General features: G+C 36.9%; 3 protein-coding genes across 8 annotated transcripts in view; 2 read left to right on the top strand and 1 right to left on the bottom strand.

The window, feature by feature from the left end:
- GNPTAB (N-acetylglucosamine-1-phosphate transferase subunits alpha and beta) overlaps positions 1 to 4,849 on the top strand; it is a 41,059-nt gene extending 36,210 nt beyond the window's left edge. For 2 of the 3 annotated variants that reach the window (XR_004239561.1, XM_032105504.1), the window contains exons 19-21: positions 675 to 842; positions 2,404 to 2,494; positions 3,642 to 4,849. Coding sequence is in view for 2 of the 3 variants with exons in the window: in XM_032105504.1 (XP_031961395.1) it covers positions 675 to 842; positions 2,404 to 2,494; positions 3,642 to 3,719 (337 nt within the window). In the remaining variant the exon portion in view is untranslated. Of the gene's footprint in view, positions 1 to 674; positions 843 to 2,403; positions 2,495 to 3,085; positions 3,144 to 3,641 lie in introns of all 3 variants that reach the window. The other variant, XM_032105505.1, reaches the window with a different exon arrangement.
- A 96-nt stretch (positions 4,850 to 4,945) lies between these two features.
- On the top strand, positions 4,946 to 14,589 carry SYCP3 (synaptonemal complex protein 3). 3 transcript variants are annotated; one of them, XM_032105510.1, is made up of 9 exons: positions 4,946 to 5,315; positions 6,802 to 6,948; positions 8,068 to 8,143; positions 9,140 to 9,174; positions 10,871 to 10,988; positions 11,958 to 12,057; positions 12,816 to 12,914; positions 14,086 to 14,190; positions 14,326 to 14,589. In XM_032105510.1, the coding sequence occupies exons 2-9, from the start codon at positions 6,819 to 6,821 to the stop codon at positions 14,377 to 14,379; spliced, it is 717 nt and encodes a 238-aa protein (XP_031961401.1). In that variant the 5' UTR covers positions 4,946 to 5,315; positions 6,802 to 6,818; the 3' UTR covers positions 14,380 to 14,589. The 3 variants fall into 3 exon arrangements, with proteins under 3 accessions (XP_031961401.1, XP_031961402.1, XP_031961400.1); XM_032105511.1 differs by lacking the exon at positions 12,816 to 12,914; XM_032105509.1 differs by lacking the exon at positions 14,326 to 14,589 and having other exon boundaries at positions 12,816 to 14,176.
- Positions 14,241 to 20,088, bottom strand: part of CHPT1 (choline phosphotransferase 1) — a 21,539-nt gene continuing 15,691 nt past the window's right edge. Inside the window, exons 5-9 of one of the 2 annotated variants that reach the window (XM_032105508.1) lie at positions 19,863 to 19,994; positions 19,317 to 19,475; positions 18,321 to 18,446; positions 17,716 to 17,826; positions 14,241 to 14,405 (exon numbers count right to left, since the gene is read on the bottom strand). In XM_032105508.1, the coding sequence (XP_031961399.1) occupies positions 14,361 to 14,405; positions 17,716 to 17,826; positions 18,321 to 18,446; positions 19,317 to 19,475; positions 19,863 to 19,994 (573 nt within the window). In that variant the 3' untranslated portion in view covers positions 14,241 to 14,360. The remainder of the gene's footprint in view (positions 14,406 to 17,715; positions 17,827 to 18,320; positions 18,447 to 19,316; positions 19,476 to 19,862; positions 19,995 to 20,088) is intronic. The other variant, XM_032105507.1, reaches the window with a different exon arrangement.

The raw sequence follows: 20,088 nt of genomic DNA, 5'->3' as shown, positions 1-20,088 counted from the left end.
ATAGCACTCTGCAAGAGGCATTATTGTGAGCATGCTTATTTGGTCACAGTGATTTCCATGTAAATTCTATTCAAATTGTTGTTGTTTGCATTTTGGTTGATTATGTAAGTCCAGCTTTGGGTCTGTGATTTGAGGTATGTCTTGTCCAATTTATATAATGTTCTCAGTAATCCAAAGCCTAGGGACCAAGCTTTGCCCTCTCTTATACAATCTTCAATTTGATTGATTTGATTGATTTTCTCTAAAGAATGCAGCATGCACACTATAATATTAATAATTTAGTATGTTTCCCTCCTACAATGGAGCTCACTTTGTTATTTAAGATACTTTACTCATGATAATTCAAAACTGTAAGAATCCTTATGCAGATTGCAATTCTCTGTTCAGTGGGCTCTGGGATGGTGCACACTCTAGTGCCCATTAGATGGCAGCATTATATAACTAAAGATGTGGCCTGTCACTGGATTCCTCTGAGGTTTTGACTTGCTCTCAACCCTAGTGCTCTTAGAATTAAAATAAAATTAATTTAAAATAATGCAACAATAAAAAAAATCTGCTTTTAAAAGGATATGGTTTCACTTTTGTTCTAAAGGATTATGTTTGTGTGATTGGTTTGGCAATACCTTTGCCACATTATCAAGGAAATATTCTAACAATGTCATCTTGTTTTCTAGAAAATTTGTTTGCCTAAATGACAATATTGATCACAATCATAAGGATGCACAAACAGTGAAAGCGGTGCTTAGGGATTTCTATGAGTCGATGTTTCCCATACCTTCCCAATTTGAACTGCCAAGAGAATATCGGAATCGTTTCCTTCACATGCATGAACTCCAAGAATGGTATGTTCAACACGTTCTTTTCAAGTTACTTTACTGCAATAATATTTAATTACCTAAGATATTGGTAACAAGCTGGTTTTCCCCCAGTATTGTCATGAAAGAGTTAACAGTGAAAATAGTGTGGTAAGATTTGAATGGACTAAAATCTGAGGTCTGCAGGATTGAGGTTTTTCAAGTGCTTAAATAGTCATTAACATTTTATCAATTGGTCCTAACCTACTGCAAACAAAAGTTGTTGGTTTGTTCCTTTGTTTGGGTTTTTAAAAAATAAATCAGGAATTCTGGCTTTCTTTAAATGTAAAAAAAACCCCAAACCATTGTTACATTTCTCACTAAGTGATTTTTTTAAAATCTGTCATATAGCAATAACCATCTGGATAATAATCAGAAAAGATTAATTTTCTTAATTTTGTGTGTCTCACTTTTTAATAATATGTGAATTTTTTGTGTGTGTTTATCTCTTGCCGTTTTGTAAATAACAACTTAAGAAATTGGAGTAGTTGACTTGAGAAGACAAGCAAAACGTTGACAAATACAGTAACAAAAATTACACAAGACTAATATAAGCAAACCTCAGCAAATCATGAGAAATAGCTGTTAATAAGAAAATAGAAAATATTAGAGGAACTGTAGAAGGAATCAGCAGGATCGTAGGGGTGACTGTAGTGCTACAAGCCCTGCTGTAGTAGTGGCAGAGGGAGCATGGGGCAAACCCATTTCAGCAGTTAGCTTTAGAAATTTGTGCTGGAGGAGTAGACACAGTGTTGGCTCTTTTTGAGACCCTCCATCAAGACTTTTTGTAGCTTCAAAAATGTGCTTTATTTGGACTTGTTTGTAGCCAAAGATGATTCTACCAGGATGGGTTAAGGCATGCCAAATTGCTGGTGGAAATCAAAGTATTTTCAGAATCACAGGACAGCCCAGGATGGCAGGGACCTCACAAAGATCATTTGGTCCAACGTTTCATGGAAAAAGGTGCCTATATGAGACTGTCTCCTGCCAGCTCTCAAGTGTCCTGGCTACAGGACTGTAGCACATAAGGGAATTGCAGTTTGGTCAAAAAGGACATACACAGTGTGACTCTCTCCTTCCCCACTTGTGACTGCAAAACCATAGTTGCCACAAACAGATGTGGCACTTGGGGACGTAGTTTAGGTGTGGACTTGGCAGTGTTAGCTTAACAGTTTTAGACTCAATCTTCAAGGTCTTTTCTAATCTAAACAATTCTGTGATCTAGCACCCTGAGCAGTCATATCTTGGAAACTTCCAGTGGTGCAGACTCTACCATGTTTCTGGGGAGACTGCTCCAGTAAATGATGGTTTTGACTGTAAAAAAATTTTCTTATATCAAGATGAAACCTCTCCCAGTCCAACTTGTAGCTGTTGCCCCGTGTCCTCTCTATGTGGCTCTTTGTGAAGAGAGAGCCTACGTCCTCTTTTTAGTCAACCTTTAAGAACCTGAAAAAACTTTCTTTGCATGTTCCAGGGAAACTCTTAAAGTTTAAATATTTGCATTTGTGAATATGAAGCTGTTTTTCTGTTTCCTTCTTTCTTTGTCCAGGAGGGCATATAGAGACAAGCTCAAATTCTGGACCCACTGTGTTCTAGTAACACTTATTGTGTTTACAGTCATCTCATTTTTTGCTGAACAGGTAAAGTTAATGTCTTCTTATCAAATCTGTATAACACTTAACAGATTGTGGAATCTTCAGGGTAACATTGGATGGATTTTTTAAATAGGTTTTGAAGAGTAGCTAGGATTCTTCCTTCATAAAAGTAGTAAAGATGTTACATGACTGATTATTAGGTTGCTTTAATTTTTAAGTCACCATGTTGAGATTCCTTGAAAAGAGAGTCATATGGGGAGAAGGAGAGTGGCACCTTCTCAGATGCCTTGTGACAGTAAGGTCCATCACCAGTGTGCTGAATTTGGATGCTGAAATTCAGTAATGGTTTTTGAAATTCTTGGTCTGTTAACATACATGCTGGTAGAAGTGTATAGTAAGTTAAGAGGAAGGAAACGTAGTCCAGAAAGGAATCTTAAGTTACTTAAAGGCCTTATCAAAATCTCTTCTCTTAAGTAATTGCAAAGACTCCTACTGAATTCAAAAGGTTTTGAATCTGACTCAAGGGGAAAAAAACCTTCCACTTCTGCAAGCTTAAAATCGCTTTCTTGAACGTGATTAGTCCTGCTAAACTCAGAGGGAGTCAATGGAACAAATCATATGGGTAATTCTTTGCAGGTTGGGGCCTTAAGTAACACTTTCCGTGGTCTGATGAAGAGGGTGTAATTCTTGAAAGGTTGGCTTTTGATTATTTTTTTTTTCTCACCTGTAACTTTTGCATGACTCTTTCCCTTGATTTTCAGCCTTTTGTATATATTAGAAAACTCCATTAGTAACTTGGTTTTGGAAGGGGATACCCAGCTTAGTGGTACAGTTAGGAATATAAATACCATTTTATGATGCCAGCTTTGTGCTGGTCTTTTAAAAATAGAATGTAGCTCGGTGCTAATTTAAATGCACAAATAACCTTTAAAATAATCAGAATGAAGGCATGGTGTATTTTTCACTTTCTGCTTGTATTCTGATTATTGAGATGTCTAGTGGAAATGTGCATATCTAATAGATGAATTGGAGTAGAAAATGCCTTTCTTGTGCAATGACAAAAAAAAAAGTACAGTATTGAGTATTTACCATGGGTGGTACAGATTTGATAGTTTCTAGGATGAAAACCTGACCAGCTGTGGACCTTTAGCCCAGCAGAGGACTACATATTGTATTTTTTTTCTCTCCTCAGCTAATTGCACTTAAACGAAAGATTTTTCCAAGGAGAAGGATTCAAAAAGAAGTTGGTCATGAACGAATCAAAGTGTAGAAGAGCTTTATTTTGGAGATCAGTCTACCTCAAGCTGTGATTAAGCATTTTAAATGTCTCTTTCATAAGTGTCTTTTCTGGTTTGCTATTTAACTACACTGATATGAAGAAAAAAAAAATCATGCACCTACATTAGAATCTCTGCAGTACTCTTGATGATATAAAAGCTGCTGGAACTGTGGCAATGCAAAATAACAACAACAACAAATTGCAGGACACCTGTACATAGGCAGTTTTCAACAGAGCTTACTTCACAACTCTTAGTTCACGGCCATGTTATCCTTTTTTATAAAAAGGGTTACCTAAACAAATGTAACTGCATTTCTTGCAGTGGATGTTGCCAACTAGATAAAATGTTGGAAGGAAAAGTTGTTTGGGATCAGCTTAAGAAGTCCTTAATCTTGCATTCCAAAGCATTTTGCAAATTTCTGTCGTCGCTGCTTTTTTTAGCCCTCTGGGGGAAAATTGAGAATTATGTAACTTGTCGTTTAAATTTAGTATACATTTATAGATGTTGACATTCTTTAAAGCACAGTGACAATTCATTTCCCTATTTGTAGTGTATAATTGGGATTTGAAAGAAAGGTATGCTACAAAAAAATGACACAGTAACAACATCTAATGGTTTATTTGAAAGATGTTTTCTATCTGGTGTTATTATAGTCCAAAGAATACTCAAAGAAATGGTGTTATTTCCTGGCTTGATTACAAAGACGGTTGTAATAAATGAAAATGATCAAGGTAAAATATTTTATAAGCATTGTAAATAAAAAAGCAAAAGTGCCTATATATGAATGGGTAACAAATTGTTTCAAAGTAGAAAAGTATGGGGAGCAGTGTTTCAGTTCATAAAACAATATTTTTACTGACAGACAAAGCTGTGGTGTTTCTCAATTTAACAGGGTTGGGCCCTGTATTTTGCTGAGATATCAGAGTAGCGTGGTTTTATGTGGGAAAGGGTACTGAATCTTTTCAAGCAGAAATTTTTTGTGGTGTATCTTCACTTAATTGTATTAGCAGTATTCAGAAAGCATTACTTTTTGTAACCGGATGATGTACAAAATGTATGTGGATATGTATTGTAAGATACTTGGCTTGCTTTGAAATTAACTAAAATGTGATGAAAGTTTTGTGTGTCGTTTCTGCTTCAAAGTCAAACAAAGCTCACACATTTTGGTAACTCAGCCAGGAATCTGTATGAATCTTTACGTCAAAAGTTTGTATTTTTTCCTTCATTACAGCTGGAAGGTTTTTAATTTAATACGAATGTGAAGCCTGGATCGGTTCTCAAAGTGGAATGAAGCTGTTGAGCACCGCGAGGCTCTGCAGGCGCTGCCCGGCCCGGCCCCGCTCCTGAGGGCGGCAGCGCCGCGGTCCCGCCCTTTCCCGGCGGCGGGAGGCGCTGAGGCGGCACCGCGCCCTGTCCCGCCCGGGGAGCCGCGGGAGGAGCGTGAGGGCTGCCAGGGGCCCTGGGGGCCTGGGCCAGCGGCGTTCCCTCTGCTGCAACAGGAGGGTGTGAGGTGCCCTGCCCCTGCCGCCCGTGCGTCCCCTCAGGGTGAGGCGGCTGAGGGCGCAAGTCTCCCTTGCTGCTCTGAGGTGGGTCCCCACGGTGAAAAGCCCCACACAGGACACAGGAAATCCACACAACTATGGGCTTGTTTCGTATCTTTTTTGGGCAGGGTAAAAAAAAAAAAAAAAAAAAAGAAGGTGAGTTTCTCTAAAAATCACTTAAAATACACAGCTGTGGATTGAAGACACTCAGATTGGCTAAACAGGTACCTACACGGGATGGGTGAGGGCTGCGTGGGCTTGTGAGGTGGCAGGATTGTTTTACACCTGGGTGAGGAGGACTGAGCAGTTGTACTTTGTAAACTGATTTTTAGTACAAAGAAAAGTGTCTGTATGTCAAATATATGCTTACAGTTCAAAGTTGAAGTGCTTTGGCAGCACAGGGACAGGCACTCTCCTCCTTTACATCACGTTCTCAACAGTCAGAGTAGTCAAAAAGCAGATTAAATCTTGACAATTTTCTCTCATTTGAGGATAATTCTAATGCAAGGGCTTTTGATTTTCCAGTCAATAAAGACACCTGTTTTTCAAGACACTTGCAAAGTCTAAAAATCTTCATGCTACATAGAGAAGCATCAACCTCAGAAAAAGCTGGGTATTAAAAAGCACTGTTCCTTCCTTAGAGTAGTGTGGCCGTGTTTACAGATCCATGGAATCTGGGATTAAAAATAAAATTTCACAACTATTGAAAAATAAAATTAAAAAAAACCCAGAAACAGGAAACCTGAGGTGTGTGAGAGAGTTGTTAATGTTGGGGGGACTTTGTAGCCCTTGAAATTCAAAAGATCTTTAATGGAGTTCTCAATTTCTGTGTGTGAACTTAATTTTCAGGTCTGTCTGTGCCCTGGCTAGTGGAAAACATACTGATATTTCTAGCTGTGTTGAATTGTGTCCAGAATGAGAGGTTTACTAAAGTAAATAAATGAATATTTTTTTAAGAGGGTAGTGTATGTGTGAAATGTTTACCAATGTAGAAATGGCATTACTTACATTACAGAATGCAGAGGTGTAATAGCTATAAAGAAAGATAAATCAGAACCTGGAAGTTGCCCAAGACTTTTAAAAATGGCATAAGCATATGTATATTTGTCTCTACACTGTGGGATGGCTTGTAGAATCACATTGCTCTCTATGGTTTATCGTTTCTCTATTTTGGACAGTAGAATATTGGCATAGTATAGCTTTTGGGGAATGCAGTACTGGATATGACAAAATGTATAATAAACCTTATAGACGCTAAGCTGGCAGATATCTTAAGACAATGGATAACTTATATTTTTTTTCCAGCAGAATCAAGTATGTTCCTAATAGCCCTGGCATTTTTTTAGCATGTTCTTAAAAGCATTGCTGATGGGTAATGCTGTGGAGTACCTCAAAACTAAACTAGTTTGACTGCTTGCAGGTGCAGACTTTTAAAGAGATACCCATAACAGGTCCATGTAAGCGTGAAAACATACTTATTTTCAATTTATTGTGGGGGAAGTTATGTGACAAATACAATATACTGTTTCAGTAGGGAAAGATCTCACCATGGCACCATCAGGAAGAAAGCATGGAGGAAAAGCTGGTAAACCAGCACAGGAAGATCAGACCATACCTGCTTATGATTTTGAGGAGGAAAGAAAGGAACTGAGTGGATCAGAGGAAGATCTTAGAGAAGGTGCTTATATGACTCTTTTAGCACATTTGTAAAATGTGAAGTTTATCACATTTGTGAATATGAATAGAAAGGAAGAGAATTCTGAGTCCACGAGGGACTGGGCAAATCATGGTTCGTAATTCCTGAGACCACCAGGCTCCTCCTGTGTCATTCTGATTGGTAAGAGGAGAGAGCCCAATTGAACAGCTCTGTGTAGTGCACTATTATGTCCTGACATTCCAGGTGGAGTCTTCAACAGAGCAGAATTTTATCACATGATTATGTTCCCTTATTTTAATGCCATATCCTTCTGTCACCTGGCAGCACAGAACATTGTGAGACCAGGGCGGGGCACAAGAGCTCTGCCCGCTTGTCTGAAGCATTGAGTCGGGTAAGGTTGTTGGAGTTCTAGCAGGGTTAAGAGTACTTCAGAAAGGATCTGAACCAAAGAAAAGAAGTAGAGAAAGCTGAGGCAAAAAAGAAGATAAATCAGCTGAGGGATTCTTGTTAATTTTGAGGGAATATCATCAAAAAAGCAGACTTGGCTTAAAAATACAGTTCTCAATCATCACATTATAGTTTTTTGTAAAGTCTGGTGTAAGTCCACTTCTGAATTTTTCCATTTCAGCAGTTATCTCTGGGCTTATTTCTCATTAATTTCTCCCCTCCATTCATTTAGACTAAATTCCTCATTAATGAAATCTGACAACCAAGGATTTTTGTTTTCAAAATAATGTTAGTATCTATCTGTGATTTTGATTTTTAAAGGTATGGAATTACAGTACCTATTTTATGGTAAAATTGAGATTGAACTTTACAATTTTTTATCTTATTTTTACTTTCTGATGATTTTTATATTGTGAGCTGGGAGTAATGGTGAAGTAGTGGACAGAGAAAGTAAAACTGTTTGGGACCAGTGTAGAGAATTCAAAGCAATGCCAGCTCAAATCTGGCCTTGCAGAGTAATTCACCACCATCTGTCAACTCCAGACTCAAAGTTACAGGAGCTGCCTGTGTTGCTGACAGGAACTGAGCCCCATGAGATATGGTTGGGGAAATGGCATTACAGAAAATTACACTTTTAATAACTCAACCAACACAAAATGTATTTTTGTAAATATTTCTATAATCCTTCTTAAGGTGACACACCAGTCATGGACAAGCATGGAAAGAAAAGACCTTTGGTGGCTACGCATGTGGGTCCAGATGATGTGGGGTAAGGTTAGATGTTTGGGGGCTTTTTCCAAAATAAGCAGGTCTTAAATAGATACCAACTTCAGTTATTCACTACGCTCATTTTTGCTTTGTTTGGGTTTGGTTTTTTTTAGTATTTGATTCAAAAATTAAGTGACAGATAATACAGTAGTTGTACGTAAATAAAGAAAACGTAGCATTTTAAAATGGTAATTCTTCAGTTTCTTTGTAGGTACTTTTTAACATGCAGGAAAATTTGATATATTTGTGTGAATCAAAAATTTTGTTTCTTTTAAAATATTATTTCTTTTATCCTAAGTTGTTGATAATTTCAATAAATTCAATTTTTTTCCCTCTGATTTTATTGCTTGAAGATATTAGCAATACTTTAAATGATCCAAATATTGCATTAAAAATAAATTCTTTTCACAGATAAATTCTAAAAAAAAATATTCATGGTCAGTGTAAATGTAATAAAAAAGTATATGCTGAAATAGTTTTCAAGCAGATTATAACTGTTGAGTTGAAGATACTGTTTTTACTGTATTACACACTGCCTTACACACTGGTGTTACCATCTTAAAGATGCTGTAAAAACAACCCTGATATTATTTGCCTTGGATTTTTTTACTGTGTCAGTCATGCTAACTGAGATGAACTTGTTTTCATTTGGTGTTACAAACACCCTTTTTGTTTTCTTTGTTATAGGGAATGATCAATTTTATTTACTGACTGCCCTTACTCAAGACCCTTTAAATGCCTAAGTACCTCTTTACTAGGGAGTAAGCTAATAGATTCTAGCATTAATTAAAAAAAAAAAAAAAGTAAATTAGTCTGAAAAAGAAACCTCTCACAGGAGGAGAAAAGGAGTGTAATTATTTTATCTTATGGCAGTAGCAGTTCTGTCCCTGCTCAAAAGTAATAGGCATGTGAAGAAAATTAGTTTTAAGCATATACAACAAGTCTTACTCTCAAGTCAGAAAATGGGCAAATAAAAATTTGAAACACTATTTTGTAGGGGTGAAGTTCAGAATATGTTGGAGAGATTTGGAGGTAAGTACACTTACATTCTAATAAATTAAAAAAGAGTTGCAGAGTTTAAAGTAGTTACTTACCATAAAATAACTTTCAAGACTTACACAAAATGACCAGTTTTCGTAGCATTTTTCAGAATTTCTGAATAAAGCCAGTTTTCAGAAAAGAAAAAAAAAGTTATATCTAAGGAGAGCAAAGGGAAAGAAGAGGAGGGAATAACTATATAAATGAGTCACAGCTTGTAAGTGTAGATAATTACAAACGAAAAGGGAAAGATGCATGAGCGCTTTGGATAATCAATTCCAACCTTAAGATGAAGTTTAGGAGGTAGTAAATATATTGTAGAGAAAAGGGGCAATAGCAGTTTGCTGTTGTTCTCACTCAATTTTTTGTCACACTGACATAGAGGATACTGGGGCCAGCAAGACTTGAGTGAGAAATAAGGGGTGTGTCAATGTTAACATAAGCAGCAAAAGAGAACGAATAGTTGTAATTCTAGACAGGCAATTTTGGAGGTAGAGTTTAATTGTGATACAGAATGAGAGAGCAGTCTGTACTTAGTACTTCCAGAAATCTAAAGAGCAGGGAATCAGCAGATAAGAGAATTTCAGCAGTCAGAAGTACTATGAGTTTCTAGAGTAGCCAGATAACGAGGCTAAGTAATGCCAGTCATCCAGTGATGAGAGATTTGTGTGTGTCACTTAGCAGGATTTAGTATAGTCATCATCAGATCCTCAGGTGGCTTTACCTAGTTAAATTACCAGCTGAATTCTAGATAGTGACAGGTTAGAGAAAAAACATTTTTAACTTATAAAGAATGTACAATACCCATCACAGAGTAAGCAAACATCAAAAAGAAAGAAGAAAGGGAAACCATTTTAATGCTTCCATGGAAGGAAGGGAAACCATTTTAATGCCAGCATTATGCACTCAGTAGCTGATTAATACTTTCATTGTATGTAATAAAAGAAACCTGTACAGCGTCATTACTTGCATATCAAACTTCAGGTGAAAGAGGAGCTAAAGTAACTCCTTAATCCACAAATTAGGAGTTTTGGCTGTCACAAAATTACATATTTTGTACCACAGAGTGGTATTAGGAATCTGCAATTAGGATAAGAGGAGGATTTCAATGTTAAAGAGTTATGGTTGCTTGTAATTTAAGACACAAAAAAGGAAAGAAAGGAAGGATGGAAGGAGGGAAAATGAATGGATCAGAGAGAGGATGCTGTCTGTACAAAATAGTGGGTTTGGCATTAGCAGGGGTGGATGCCTCAGCAAATCAGAGAGGTTTGACAGATGTTTCCTGAAATCTACAGTGAGAAGGAAGAGAAATTACTGTATTAACCTTAAGCTGTGACTTGATAAATCTCCAAATGTAAATTGAAGTGAAACGAACACAGTAACTTATATTAACACTTAAAAAGTACTGTCTCTCTGAAGTATAAAAAATAGTTTTTCATTCATTATGTTCAAGTAATTTGCATAATACTCTGAAACAGATGTTGGTTAGGGTGTATGAGGGGCATAAGCAAGTAGCATTCCCACCAGTGCCACCAGCAGACTGAGGGACACTCACCACAGCAGTCCAGATCACACGAGTGTCATTAGAACACACCTCATTTGCTTCTCCAAAATGTAACTCATCAGCATTTTTAATACATGGCACAATGTATCCAGTATGCTTAATTTCTAAATATTCTTTGACTTTCAGCTGACATCAACAAGGCTCTCTTAGCTAAGAGGAAACGATTAGAAATGTATACAAAAGCCTCACTCAAAACCAGTAACCAGAAGATTGAACATGTTTGGAAAACGCAGCAGGAGCAAAGGTGACATTTACTCTTGGTTTTCAAGCCTGTGAACTAGATTCCCTTCTGTCAGACAGAATGGATAGTTGCTCTGTCCTCTTGCAGTTAAATAGCAAGTACTGCATCTAATGTTAAATATCTGCTCAAGGCCTTTGCTGCCTCCAGTTGTGTTCACTTTGTTAATCTGACAGGAATAATTTAGAACATTCTCTTTTGAACAGAGAAATTTAAGATTTGGAACTCTGACACCAATGTATGTTAAAGAGCTGGCCTTTTATCTTTACGGAAAGTGACCTTTGATGTTATTTTTGTCTTTTAAAACAATGTGGGGGGGGGGGTTTCCACTTTGGACTTTTCTGTTTCTAGGTGAAAACTAAAAAATGTTCAGTAAAACTTTAATACCATTCTGGTTAAGAAAGAAAATAATTTCCACCTTGCTTAACATTCCTCTCGCCTCTTAAGGCATATTTAACTACTACATCTGATACTAGAAGTAGAGCAAACTGAAAAATGAGACAGCTGAAAACTAGAAGTCAGCAATACTTGTAACTGCCTTGGTGTTGTTCTACATTTATATGTATTTGAAACTTGTATGGACAAAATTTTAAGAAATGAGCTAATCAGTTTTGCAATATAAACAGCTTGTGTTAAGGCAAACATCTGTAATTGGGTTAGAAAACCACAGTAAATCTCAGAAAACCTGACACTGTTAGGAAGTGTCTTTTTAACCAGCATTTCCTTTTAACCAGTATTTTATGGGAGTGCTGTCTCTTTATAGATATATTCCACATCCACTCAGTGTGTGTTCAGTTTTTCAAAACATACAGTATTCAAATAGGGTCAGATGTCAAAATAGCCTATTTCTTTATGCCAGCTTTTATTCTATTCCATGCATGTGTTGAACCTTAGCTTTCCCTGTAGCTAAAGATTTATTTATTAAATGCTTTCCCTGTAGCATTTGTCGTACTTACAGATGGTATCTGTTTATAGGCAGAAGCTCAATCATGAGTTCTCCCAGCAGTTCCTGACTTTATTTCAGCAATGGGATGTAGATGTGCAAAAAGCAGAAGAGCAGGAAGAAAAACTAGCAGTGAGTTTCCAGCATGGCACAAGTTTCACTGTATTTTCACAAGGAGGGAATATTGTTAAGACATTCAAGAAATATGAAAACACTTTATGTAGTTTAAACATAAATATATGATTGTTGAAGTTTTGGGAAGAGGGGTGCATTTATAAGTTTTATTGCAAGTTTATAAACACTGTTAAGTAATGCCCTAGGCCAGCATATGCCTTGAGAAAAGCCTAGACCATTCAAGGAGAAGAAAGATGTGTGCTGTTTCTGTCCATCCATAGTCTTTGGGTGTGGGAACAAAGGAATAAAAGAAAGTAGTTTTCTTTTAGCACACATTGCTTAAAAGTATGCCTGTATATAATAAATGTAGGAGAATTTGATCACTGAAAGGGGATAGGAGCTACCCAATGGAATGTAATCATGTGATGTTGCTGTGTTTGTACTTCCAACATATTTGCAAGTTTTGCTTTTCCCTAAGTAGCACATTCCTCTGGGATACCCTAAGAAACTGTGGGGGATAGGAATCCTCATGGGATTTTACAGGGATAATTCAGGTTGCAAGAGACCTCAGGAGGTGACTTGGGGCTTAATCCAGTCTTCAGTCTTATTTTCATTAATAAAAGCAAGGGTAACTCTCCAGGCAGAGATCGACATTACAAGGCACAGATTTCCAGTGAAGGCAGAATTTCTGATTCTGAAAAATGACACTGGTGTGCTGTCCAAGCACTCTGGTTAACAACTGATGCAATTATGTTTTTCTTTCGCTTCTGCTTCAGAATATGCTTCGCCAGCAACAAAAAGTTTTTCAACAGGCACGAATAGTTCAAAGTCAGAGACTGAAAACCATTAAGCAACTCTACGAGCAATTCCTAAAGGTAAATCTTTTTCTTGGAAGGCAGCTGATCCTTATCATACCACTTAAGAAAGCTGCATTAATTCAGTGTTTTGTTTGGTATTTCTTTAACAAAGTAACTAACACACTAGACAGCAAGCAAAAAACTTGGTTTGAGTACAACCAAACAAAAATTTTACTTTTTAGTTAAAAGCCTTCCTCACAAGAGAAAATCTTCTGTGCCTTAATCATCTTCAGGACCCCTTTTTGGGCTCTATCCTCTGTATCCGTGTCGCTCTTGTACTGGGGAGTCTGAACTGGACCCAGCACTCCAGGTGTGGCCTCACCAGCTACATGGCCCCCAGCATACAGGGCAGATTCAAGTCCATCAGTTTCTGACAAACCTTAATTTCTGTTCAAGTAATTTCCTAGCTGATTTTGAAATTTCAGTTAGTTATGATAAGCTTGGTGTTTGGTTTGGTTTTTTTCCAAGTCTGGTAGTTGAGAAAAATAAATCTGAAATCGAGAAACTCTTAGTTTAAAATAGTCAGAATATACAGAATCTATTACAGAAGCATTAATAAATAATAGCAGTTCCAAAATGTCAAAAATGTCTTAATCAAAGAGGAAAAACTGAACAGAAGGTCAAGTATTACTTTGATTTTTCTCCTCAAAGAAGATCAAACAGTAGAAGTCAAGCCTTAAATAAGCTTAATACAAATAAAGGAAAATGCTGACTAGACACATGCACAGAGGTAAGTGTAATTTTATGTACAAAAAGGGAAGATAACCAGGGAGTTTTATTTGGCTTATTTGGGGAGAAGTGTGCAAAGAAATGTACTGGGGTTTATACTCCTCACTTCAAGTCCTGCAAGGTTGTCATAATACTGAACCCCTGCCATTCCTGACAGATGTCTGTTCAATCTCCTCTTGTACTACTCTTAATTGAAATGCAGAATAAGTAGCTGAGACCTCACAGAGGCTGACAGGAGAGTTCTATTTTTTTCTCAGGGTACATATTGTTTAAATAGGAATATAGACTGGAGCATGAAGTCCTGTATGATTCCTCTGCCAAGTTTGTGACAAACTCATCAATTATCAGTGATCACTGTAAAAATTAAATTGTAGTATGAATAATGATTGGGTTGTCTGCTTGTTTTAAATTAACCCCTTGACACTGAGGAGTTCTGAATTAAAGTTATCCTTAACTTCAGAGCATGGAAGAGCTGGAGAAGAGCAATGAAAATCTTCTGGCTGGTGCCCAAAATGAACTTCGCAAGGAAATGGCTATGTTGCAGAAGAAGATTATGATGGACACTGTAAGTATCAGATCTATGAAGTTAGTTAAATGCAAAAATAGAACATTCTATTAAAAGTCATTTGACATTCATTTAATTCAAAGGAATCATATTGATACAGCATTTGTTCAGCATTATCTCCTTTTCTTGTGACAGCAACAGCAGGAGATGGCAACTGTTCGCAAGTCTCTTCAGTCCATGTTATTCTGATGGCTCAGTGGAGGAGCAACTTGTACCTAAGTAACATGATACAAGTACAGGCATTAGAAGGATGTTGAGATTTGGATGTTAAGATTTAAATGTTTCAAGGTTCTTATTAAACGCTTTCCTGGATTGTTCTAATCTTGTCTGTTAATGTTGTAAGAACATATCTTAGTAAACTTTTATTACTGGGGGGCAGTATGGACCCCAAACCATTCACTGTCTGTCCAATTAATTTTTAACTATTTCATATCCACTTTCAATAGCATTGGACTGTTTAAATTGTTTCACTTTTTCTAATGCTTAATTCTTCCCCTTGTTACAATTTATGAAATATGCATTACCCAGATTTTACATCATAACTTGAGGCCTTTAGGTACATTATGCAAATAGAAGCATTTCTAACAAGCTGCAGATTTTCACAGTTTCAACACAGTCTGCTGATATATTAGCAGTTATAAAAATTCACAGGGTATGACACAGCTCAGAATTGTTTAATGATGTGTATGATGGTAAATTAAAGTAAGTTTGTTAACTCTTTTGTTAGTCTAGGCATTGTACTATCTTTCTATTAGTAAGGGATTTATAAACTGCTGTAATTTTTCCAGAAAACAGGGTCTTTTTAGTTAAATGATGAGCTTAAGGTATCAGCTCAAGTAACAATAAACAAACATTATGCATTTTGGGGTATATACTTTTTGTAGAACCACTGCTAGAAGAAATCTACCTCATTTATTTAGTACAGGCTATTACAAGCCTTTGAGATGGAATATTACTTTTTGCAATCCCAAATGACTAGCAATTTAGGGAGGCCAGAGTTTTAAGGATAAAGCATTTATCTTTTATGTATCTCGTTACAGTAAGTAAGTATAAATGAAACAATTGGCTTAGTGTGCATGCAGTTTGTTTTTACAGAAAACCATTACACCGGAATGTCCACTTTTACAAATTAAGTAGTTGCCAACATATTTAATGCTTTCATTTAATACAACAGTAGATAAAACAAAATCCATCCACACGCCCACACACACAAATGTGATGTTTTCATAACAATGTGTTTCAAAACCATATTCTTCTTCTCAGCTTACTAGCATTTTTTAGTTCAGAGGCAAGTCATTTGATGGTGGTTCTCCAGGTTTGGAAGCCAGATTAGTGATGGCTAACTTGCAGAAAACTTCAGCTGTTAGCTTGTAACTGATGTTGAACAAGTAACCAGCATGGATTAAACTTGTTCTGCCTCTGCTAGGATTCAGAACAGGAGCAAACATGGAAGTTACACTGCTACAGTGATGCATGAGGTAATACGGGCCTCTTATGGGTAACCAATAACAATGCTGATTTGTAACTACTGAGTCTCAGCCCTCTAAGGACAATTACATGAAGCTATGAAAGAGTTGCTTTCTTATGAAAGACAGGCTCTGCTTCGGATCTTCAATAGGAGCTTATTTGTTAGCATTGCCTCCTGGTTCTGGTTTTATTTGTTAGTACTGAGTCATGGTTCTGGTTTTCCGAGTGATTTCTGCATTAGTTTCCTATCATCCATATACCTCAATCATATCCTTAAAATTACTTCTACCGACTATGCCATGACACAGTTTTGACCATTGTGGAGAGCCCACTCATCTAACTCTAAAGACATTGCCTGTGTCTTTTCATCAGGTGGTTAATTTGCTTACAGTAATTCAGCCAAACTAAAATGGCCATTACCATCTTCTTTTCTATTTGACCGTGGCCTGGGTTCAGGCTAAATTCATGTGCAGATGCTGTGTCATTTCCAGCCTCAAGCAGGAGTAGTAGAATTCACTCTGAACTGATAGTAGTTACTTTGAGTTGTAGTCCTCTGGCAGTAACTGCTACAGTTATCCCTCAAAAAAGTTATTTTATTCTTCTTAGGTAGGAGGGTAGTGGATGCTACTTTATTCCCTCCAGAATAGCAGACAATACACCACTTTAAAAGTCCCTTGAATGCCTCAGAAAGTATTTTTGAATTAATAAGCAGGTACGAAGCTGCAGTGGTAGTATTTTTAATACAAACCATGGCATTCTTTATTGGACAGTTCAGGAAGGACCATGAACTTGGAGCTCAGGTACATATCAGCAACTGGAAGTAGTAATGCACACTTACATTCAACAGCTTTTTACATAAATCATATTCAAGTAGTACCTCTTTGAAGGAGCTTAAGCTTATAGGGTTTGTGTGCAAGTAATAATTTTTTCATGCAGATAACAAACTACTTTGATTCAGCTTTTCTCTAATGGCAACAGCCCTGTTGTTAGACATGCTACCCAGTGGGTCTGTTCTTAAAGGAAGAGAGAAGCTGATATTGGGCCTGCATTCCTGGAGAGTTTTACTTTAAGGTTCAGTTTTGTGCTCTTTTGCTTGGATAAAGTACAGTGGGATCAATTGTAAGGTAAATGAACACAGCGATAGCAAAAACACCACAGAGGGAAATACAGAAGGGCGGGCTGCAGTGCTGGAGCTACAGACATTGAAGTTTATCAGTGAACTTTGTCATTTGCTTCCATAGTCTTACAGATACAAGTTAGGGTGCCTAAAGTGAGTCCTCTCCTTACATAGCTACCTGTAGTCTAGAGGATGAAGTGCAATGAGACTAACCTTATTATGACTACAAAACCAGAAACTGGCCTTGAAAGAAAGTACAACCTAAAGTTTTATGTAGTAGCAGTAGGTTATGTACTTAGATACTAGAGAATGCAAGAAATCTAAAGGCACTCATAGCAGTACTTTGAAGTAGAAGAAAATTTTCCTGAGCTGTACCTCCTTTATCTACTGATCCAACAGCTTGTGCCTTAGAAGTACCAGGAGATTGAGTGATTTTTATCTCATGGCTGCCCTCATTTTACCAGTCTTAACAATGCAGAACTGAATTCATTGGTATGTCTGACAACCACTTCAGAGCAATTCCAACAAAACTTTAGAAATTAATGCTACAAGATTAGACACTTGGGTTAGGGAAATGTGAAATTCCTCTTCAAATTCTAGTTGGTAGCACCTTGGATTGCATTCTACATTCACCAGAAGTACAGAATTAAAGTTAACTAACAGGAAATGGCAACATTTTCAAATGTAGTATTTGTGGTCTGAAACACAGGGAAATACATACTGGTTCAAAAGTATTGATACAACAGCATCTGCAGAACTTTGTATCTACTAATTCTAACATCTGGTAATGTCTCAAATACAGTGAACTTTCTCATAATACTGTTTTCTTCAAAAGCTGTATCTGTCTTCCCAAAAACAGAGAGGCTGCTTCATTCAACATTCCCCTAACTGCTTCTTCTCTTGTCCTTGACCTATTTTAATCAGTCATTATGGTTTTGAACCTGCTCAGGAGCTCGATGAGATGAAATTCTGAAGACATGTATATGAAGATGAGAAGCAATCTGTAGGCACACGCCACTGGCATATCTCAGCATATCAAACAAGGATATGAACTTCAAAAGAACAAAACAGAACAGGTTAAAAAAAATCCTTTTTTTTTTTTCAATTGTCCCTACTACAAATATGCTATACTTTAATGAGAATTTATCCAAGTCACAAGTGTAGCAATCATTTTAACACACAGCTACAAAGTGGTCTAGTTTAGAATTACAAACAAAACCGTCACAACACCTCAACATCCTAACAGCACTAAACACTAAAAGATCTGATAAAAAAAGGTTCATCTGCAGTTCACAGAACAACTTTAAAAAACCCACATGGACTAAAGCATAAATTTACAAATCTCTCCTGAAATTGCTTTCACATCTCTGTTCCAAGGAAAGCAAGCCCATCAGCTCCCAAAAACATGTTTACATGGTACCCTGGCACTCCCTCCACAATGACAGCTGAAATGTGAGCAAGTTAGAAATGGCAGAGCAGAATGACAGGGACAATTCTCAATCTGTCCCTTTAAGTATGGTCAAAACAAAAAGTATAAACCACTTACCAATGCTATCCACAGAACAATATATTCATCAATGAAACTGTTGAAGTATTGGTCCAAAAACAGAAGTCCTGGTCCAATAAATGCAGAGTCCTGAAGACAAATTTCACTTTTTGTCATGTGAGCCACCTATGTTTAAAAAAAAAAAAAAAAATTAAAAAGTGCATCCCTGCAAGATTGGTGTAACTACCAGCAAACAGGCATCACATCCTTGCCCAGCAATGTTCTCTTGGAAATTGCATTTATACCTGTGCATTTCAGCTATCTGCAGGGGTTCCCCACTCTAGTTTTCCAGCACTGTATTCAAAGGGTAAGACTACGCAAGTATATTACTGAAAACAAATACTATCCACTTGAAATACTGTTTTCAAGTCTAACTTGAAAATTTTGGCTTTCTCTAGCCAAAAGCTAACTAGGAAGCAGACTTTTGCTTAAGTGGCAACACTTGTTCTCACTGTTTAGTAAGAAAGTCTGTAGAATACCTATTTTCTAGTGTTCTAGTGTTTGAAAAATGTCATCCTTGAAGAAAAAAAAATCATCTGGCTAGATTACTGATGGTAGCAAGTATGTAGTAAGGCAGTTTGGTTTTTTTAATCCATTGAGTATTTATAAAAAAGATAAAGGCAAAAAAGACACGTTTATCTCTTCATTTTAATGATCAAAGCAAATTCTTATTTCAGATAATTAAATCAGAATTTACAGCACTGTTAGTACGGCTTAAGAGACCACAGCTAGGACGTTAAAGACAGACAGTAAGTGCATTTCTAGGAGTAAGCTAAACAAAACTGGAAGTTCTAACCAGTACATTCAACAGCAATTATGTGTTTGCATCAGTGTTACATATAATCTCTCTGTAGGACCCCGAGTCTAGTTCAGTATCTTGATCCCAATAAATATGGTAATACAGTGGCAAAGAAAAATAGGAAAATGGTGCCCCCTGATCCAGTAGGAGTTAAGCCAAGAACCAGTTTAGTTTTAGGAAGTTTAGGATTGACTTACTACCAGCTTCTGTGAAATTTTGGCATTCACAAACCCAAATGTCAAGACATACAGGCAAGAATGTTTTTCAAACAGCTGAGTTGTAGACTTTTTATAAATCATAATGGCCAATGTGATAAGCAGTCCAATGTGCAGGCCTGGTGAAAGAACACTTGTTCCCTAAAATAAAAAGGGACAGAAAATTTGTCTTAAGTTTCAGTCACACAGTAAAGTCCAGATTTTATATATATTGCAAATCCCATTAAACAAAACCGGAGTTGTCAAAACTTGGCAAAGTCCAGTAGCATTATCCCACTGCTCTTAGTACCCTTTGCAGTGACCACTAAGCAATTTTGTAAGAAAATTCATTGCCGTTCCTGTGACAGAAGAAATCCAGTAACAGGCAGAGGGAAGGTAGATAATGAAGTCTTTGCTTTAGCCATCTAACACTTTCATGCCTGTCTGCTTAAATGCTTAAACAAATAAAACCCTTATGGACTATCTGAAATGCAATAAATAATGGGCATAAATTATTCAAACCTCATTTTGATTTTTAGAGCAACTTACTGCTATTGTAGATCCATTCTTTCCAACCCCTCCACCAAAGATGACACGGAAGTAATTGAGAAAAGAAAGTGCTGTTCCACACAGGATGCCAATAACTGCAAAGAACTTCAGTTCTAAGCCCAGCAAAGGGACCTTAGCAGAACACAAAAGAAACCAAACCAAAACAAAAAAAAGAAAGAACAAACAATAACAAAACAACAGAAGAATATTAAAAGTTAAGCACACA

Source organism: Corvus moneduloides, chromosome 4, assembly GCF_009650955.1.
Source record: "Corvus moneduloides isolate bCorMon1 chromosome 4, bCorMon1.pri, whole genome shotgun sequence".
NCBI lineage: Eukaryota > Metazoa > Chordata > Aves > Passeriformes > Corvidae > Corvus > Corvus moneduloides.
Note: the sequence above shows the minus strand (reverse complement) of the source record. Positions and strands in the feature narration are given on the sequence as shown.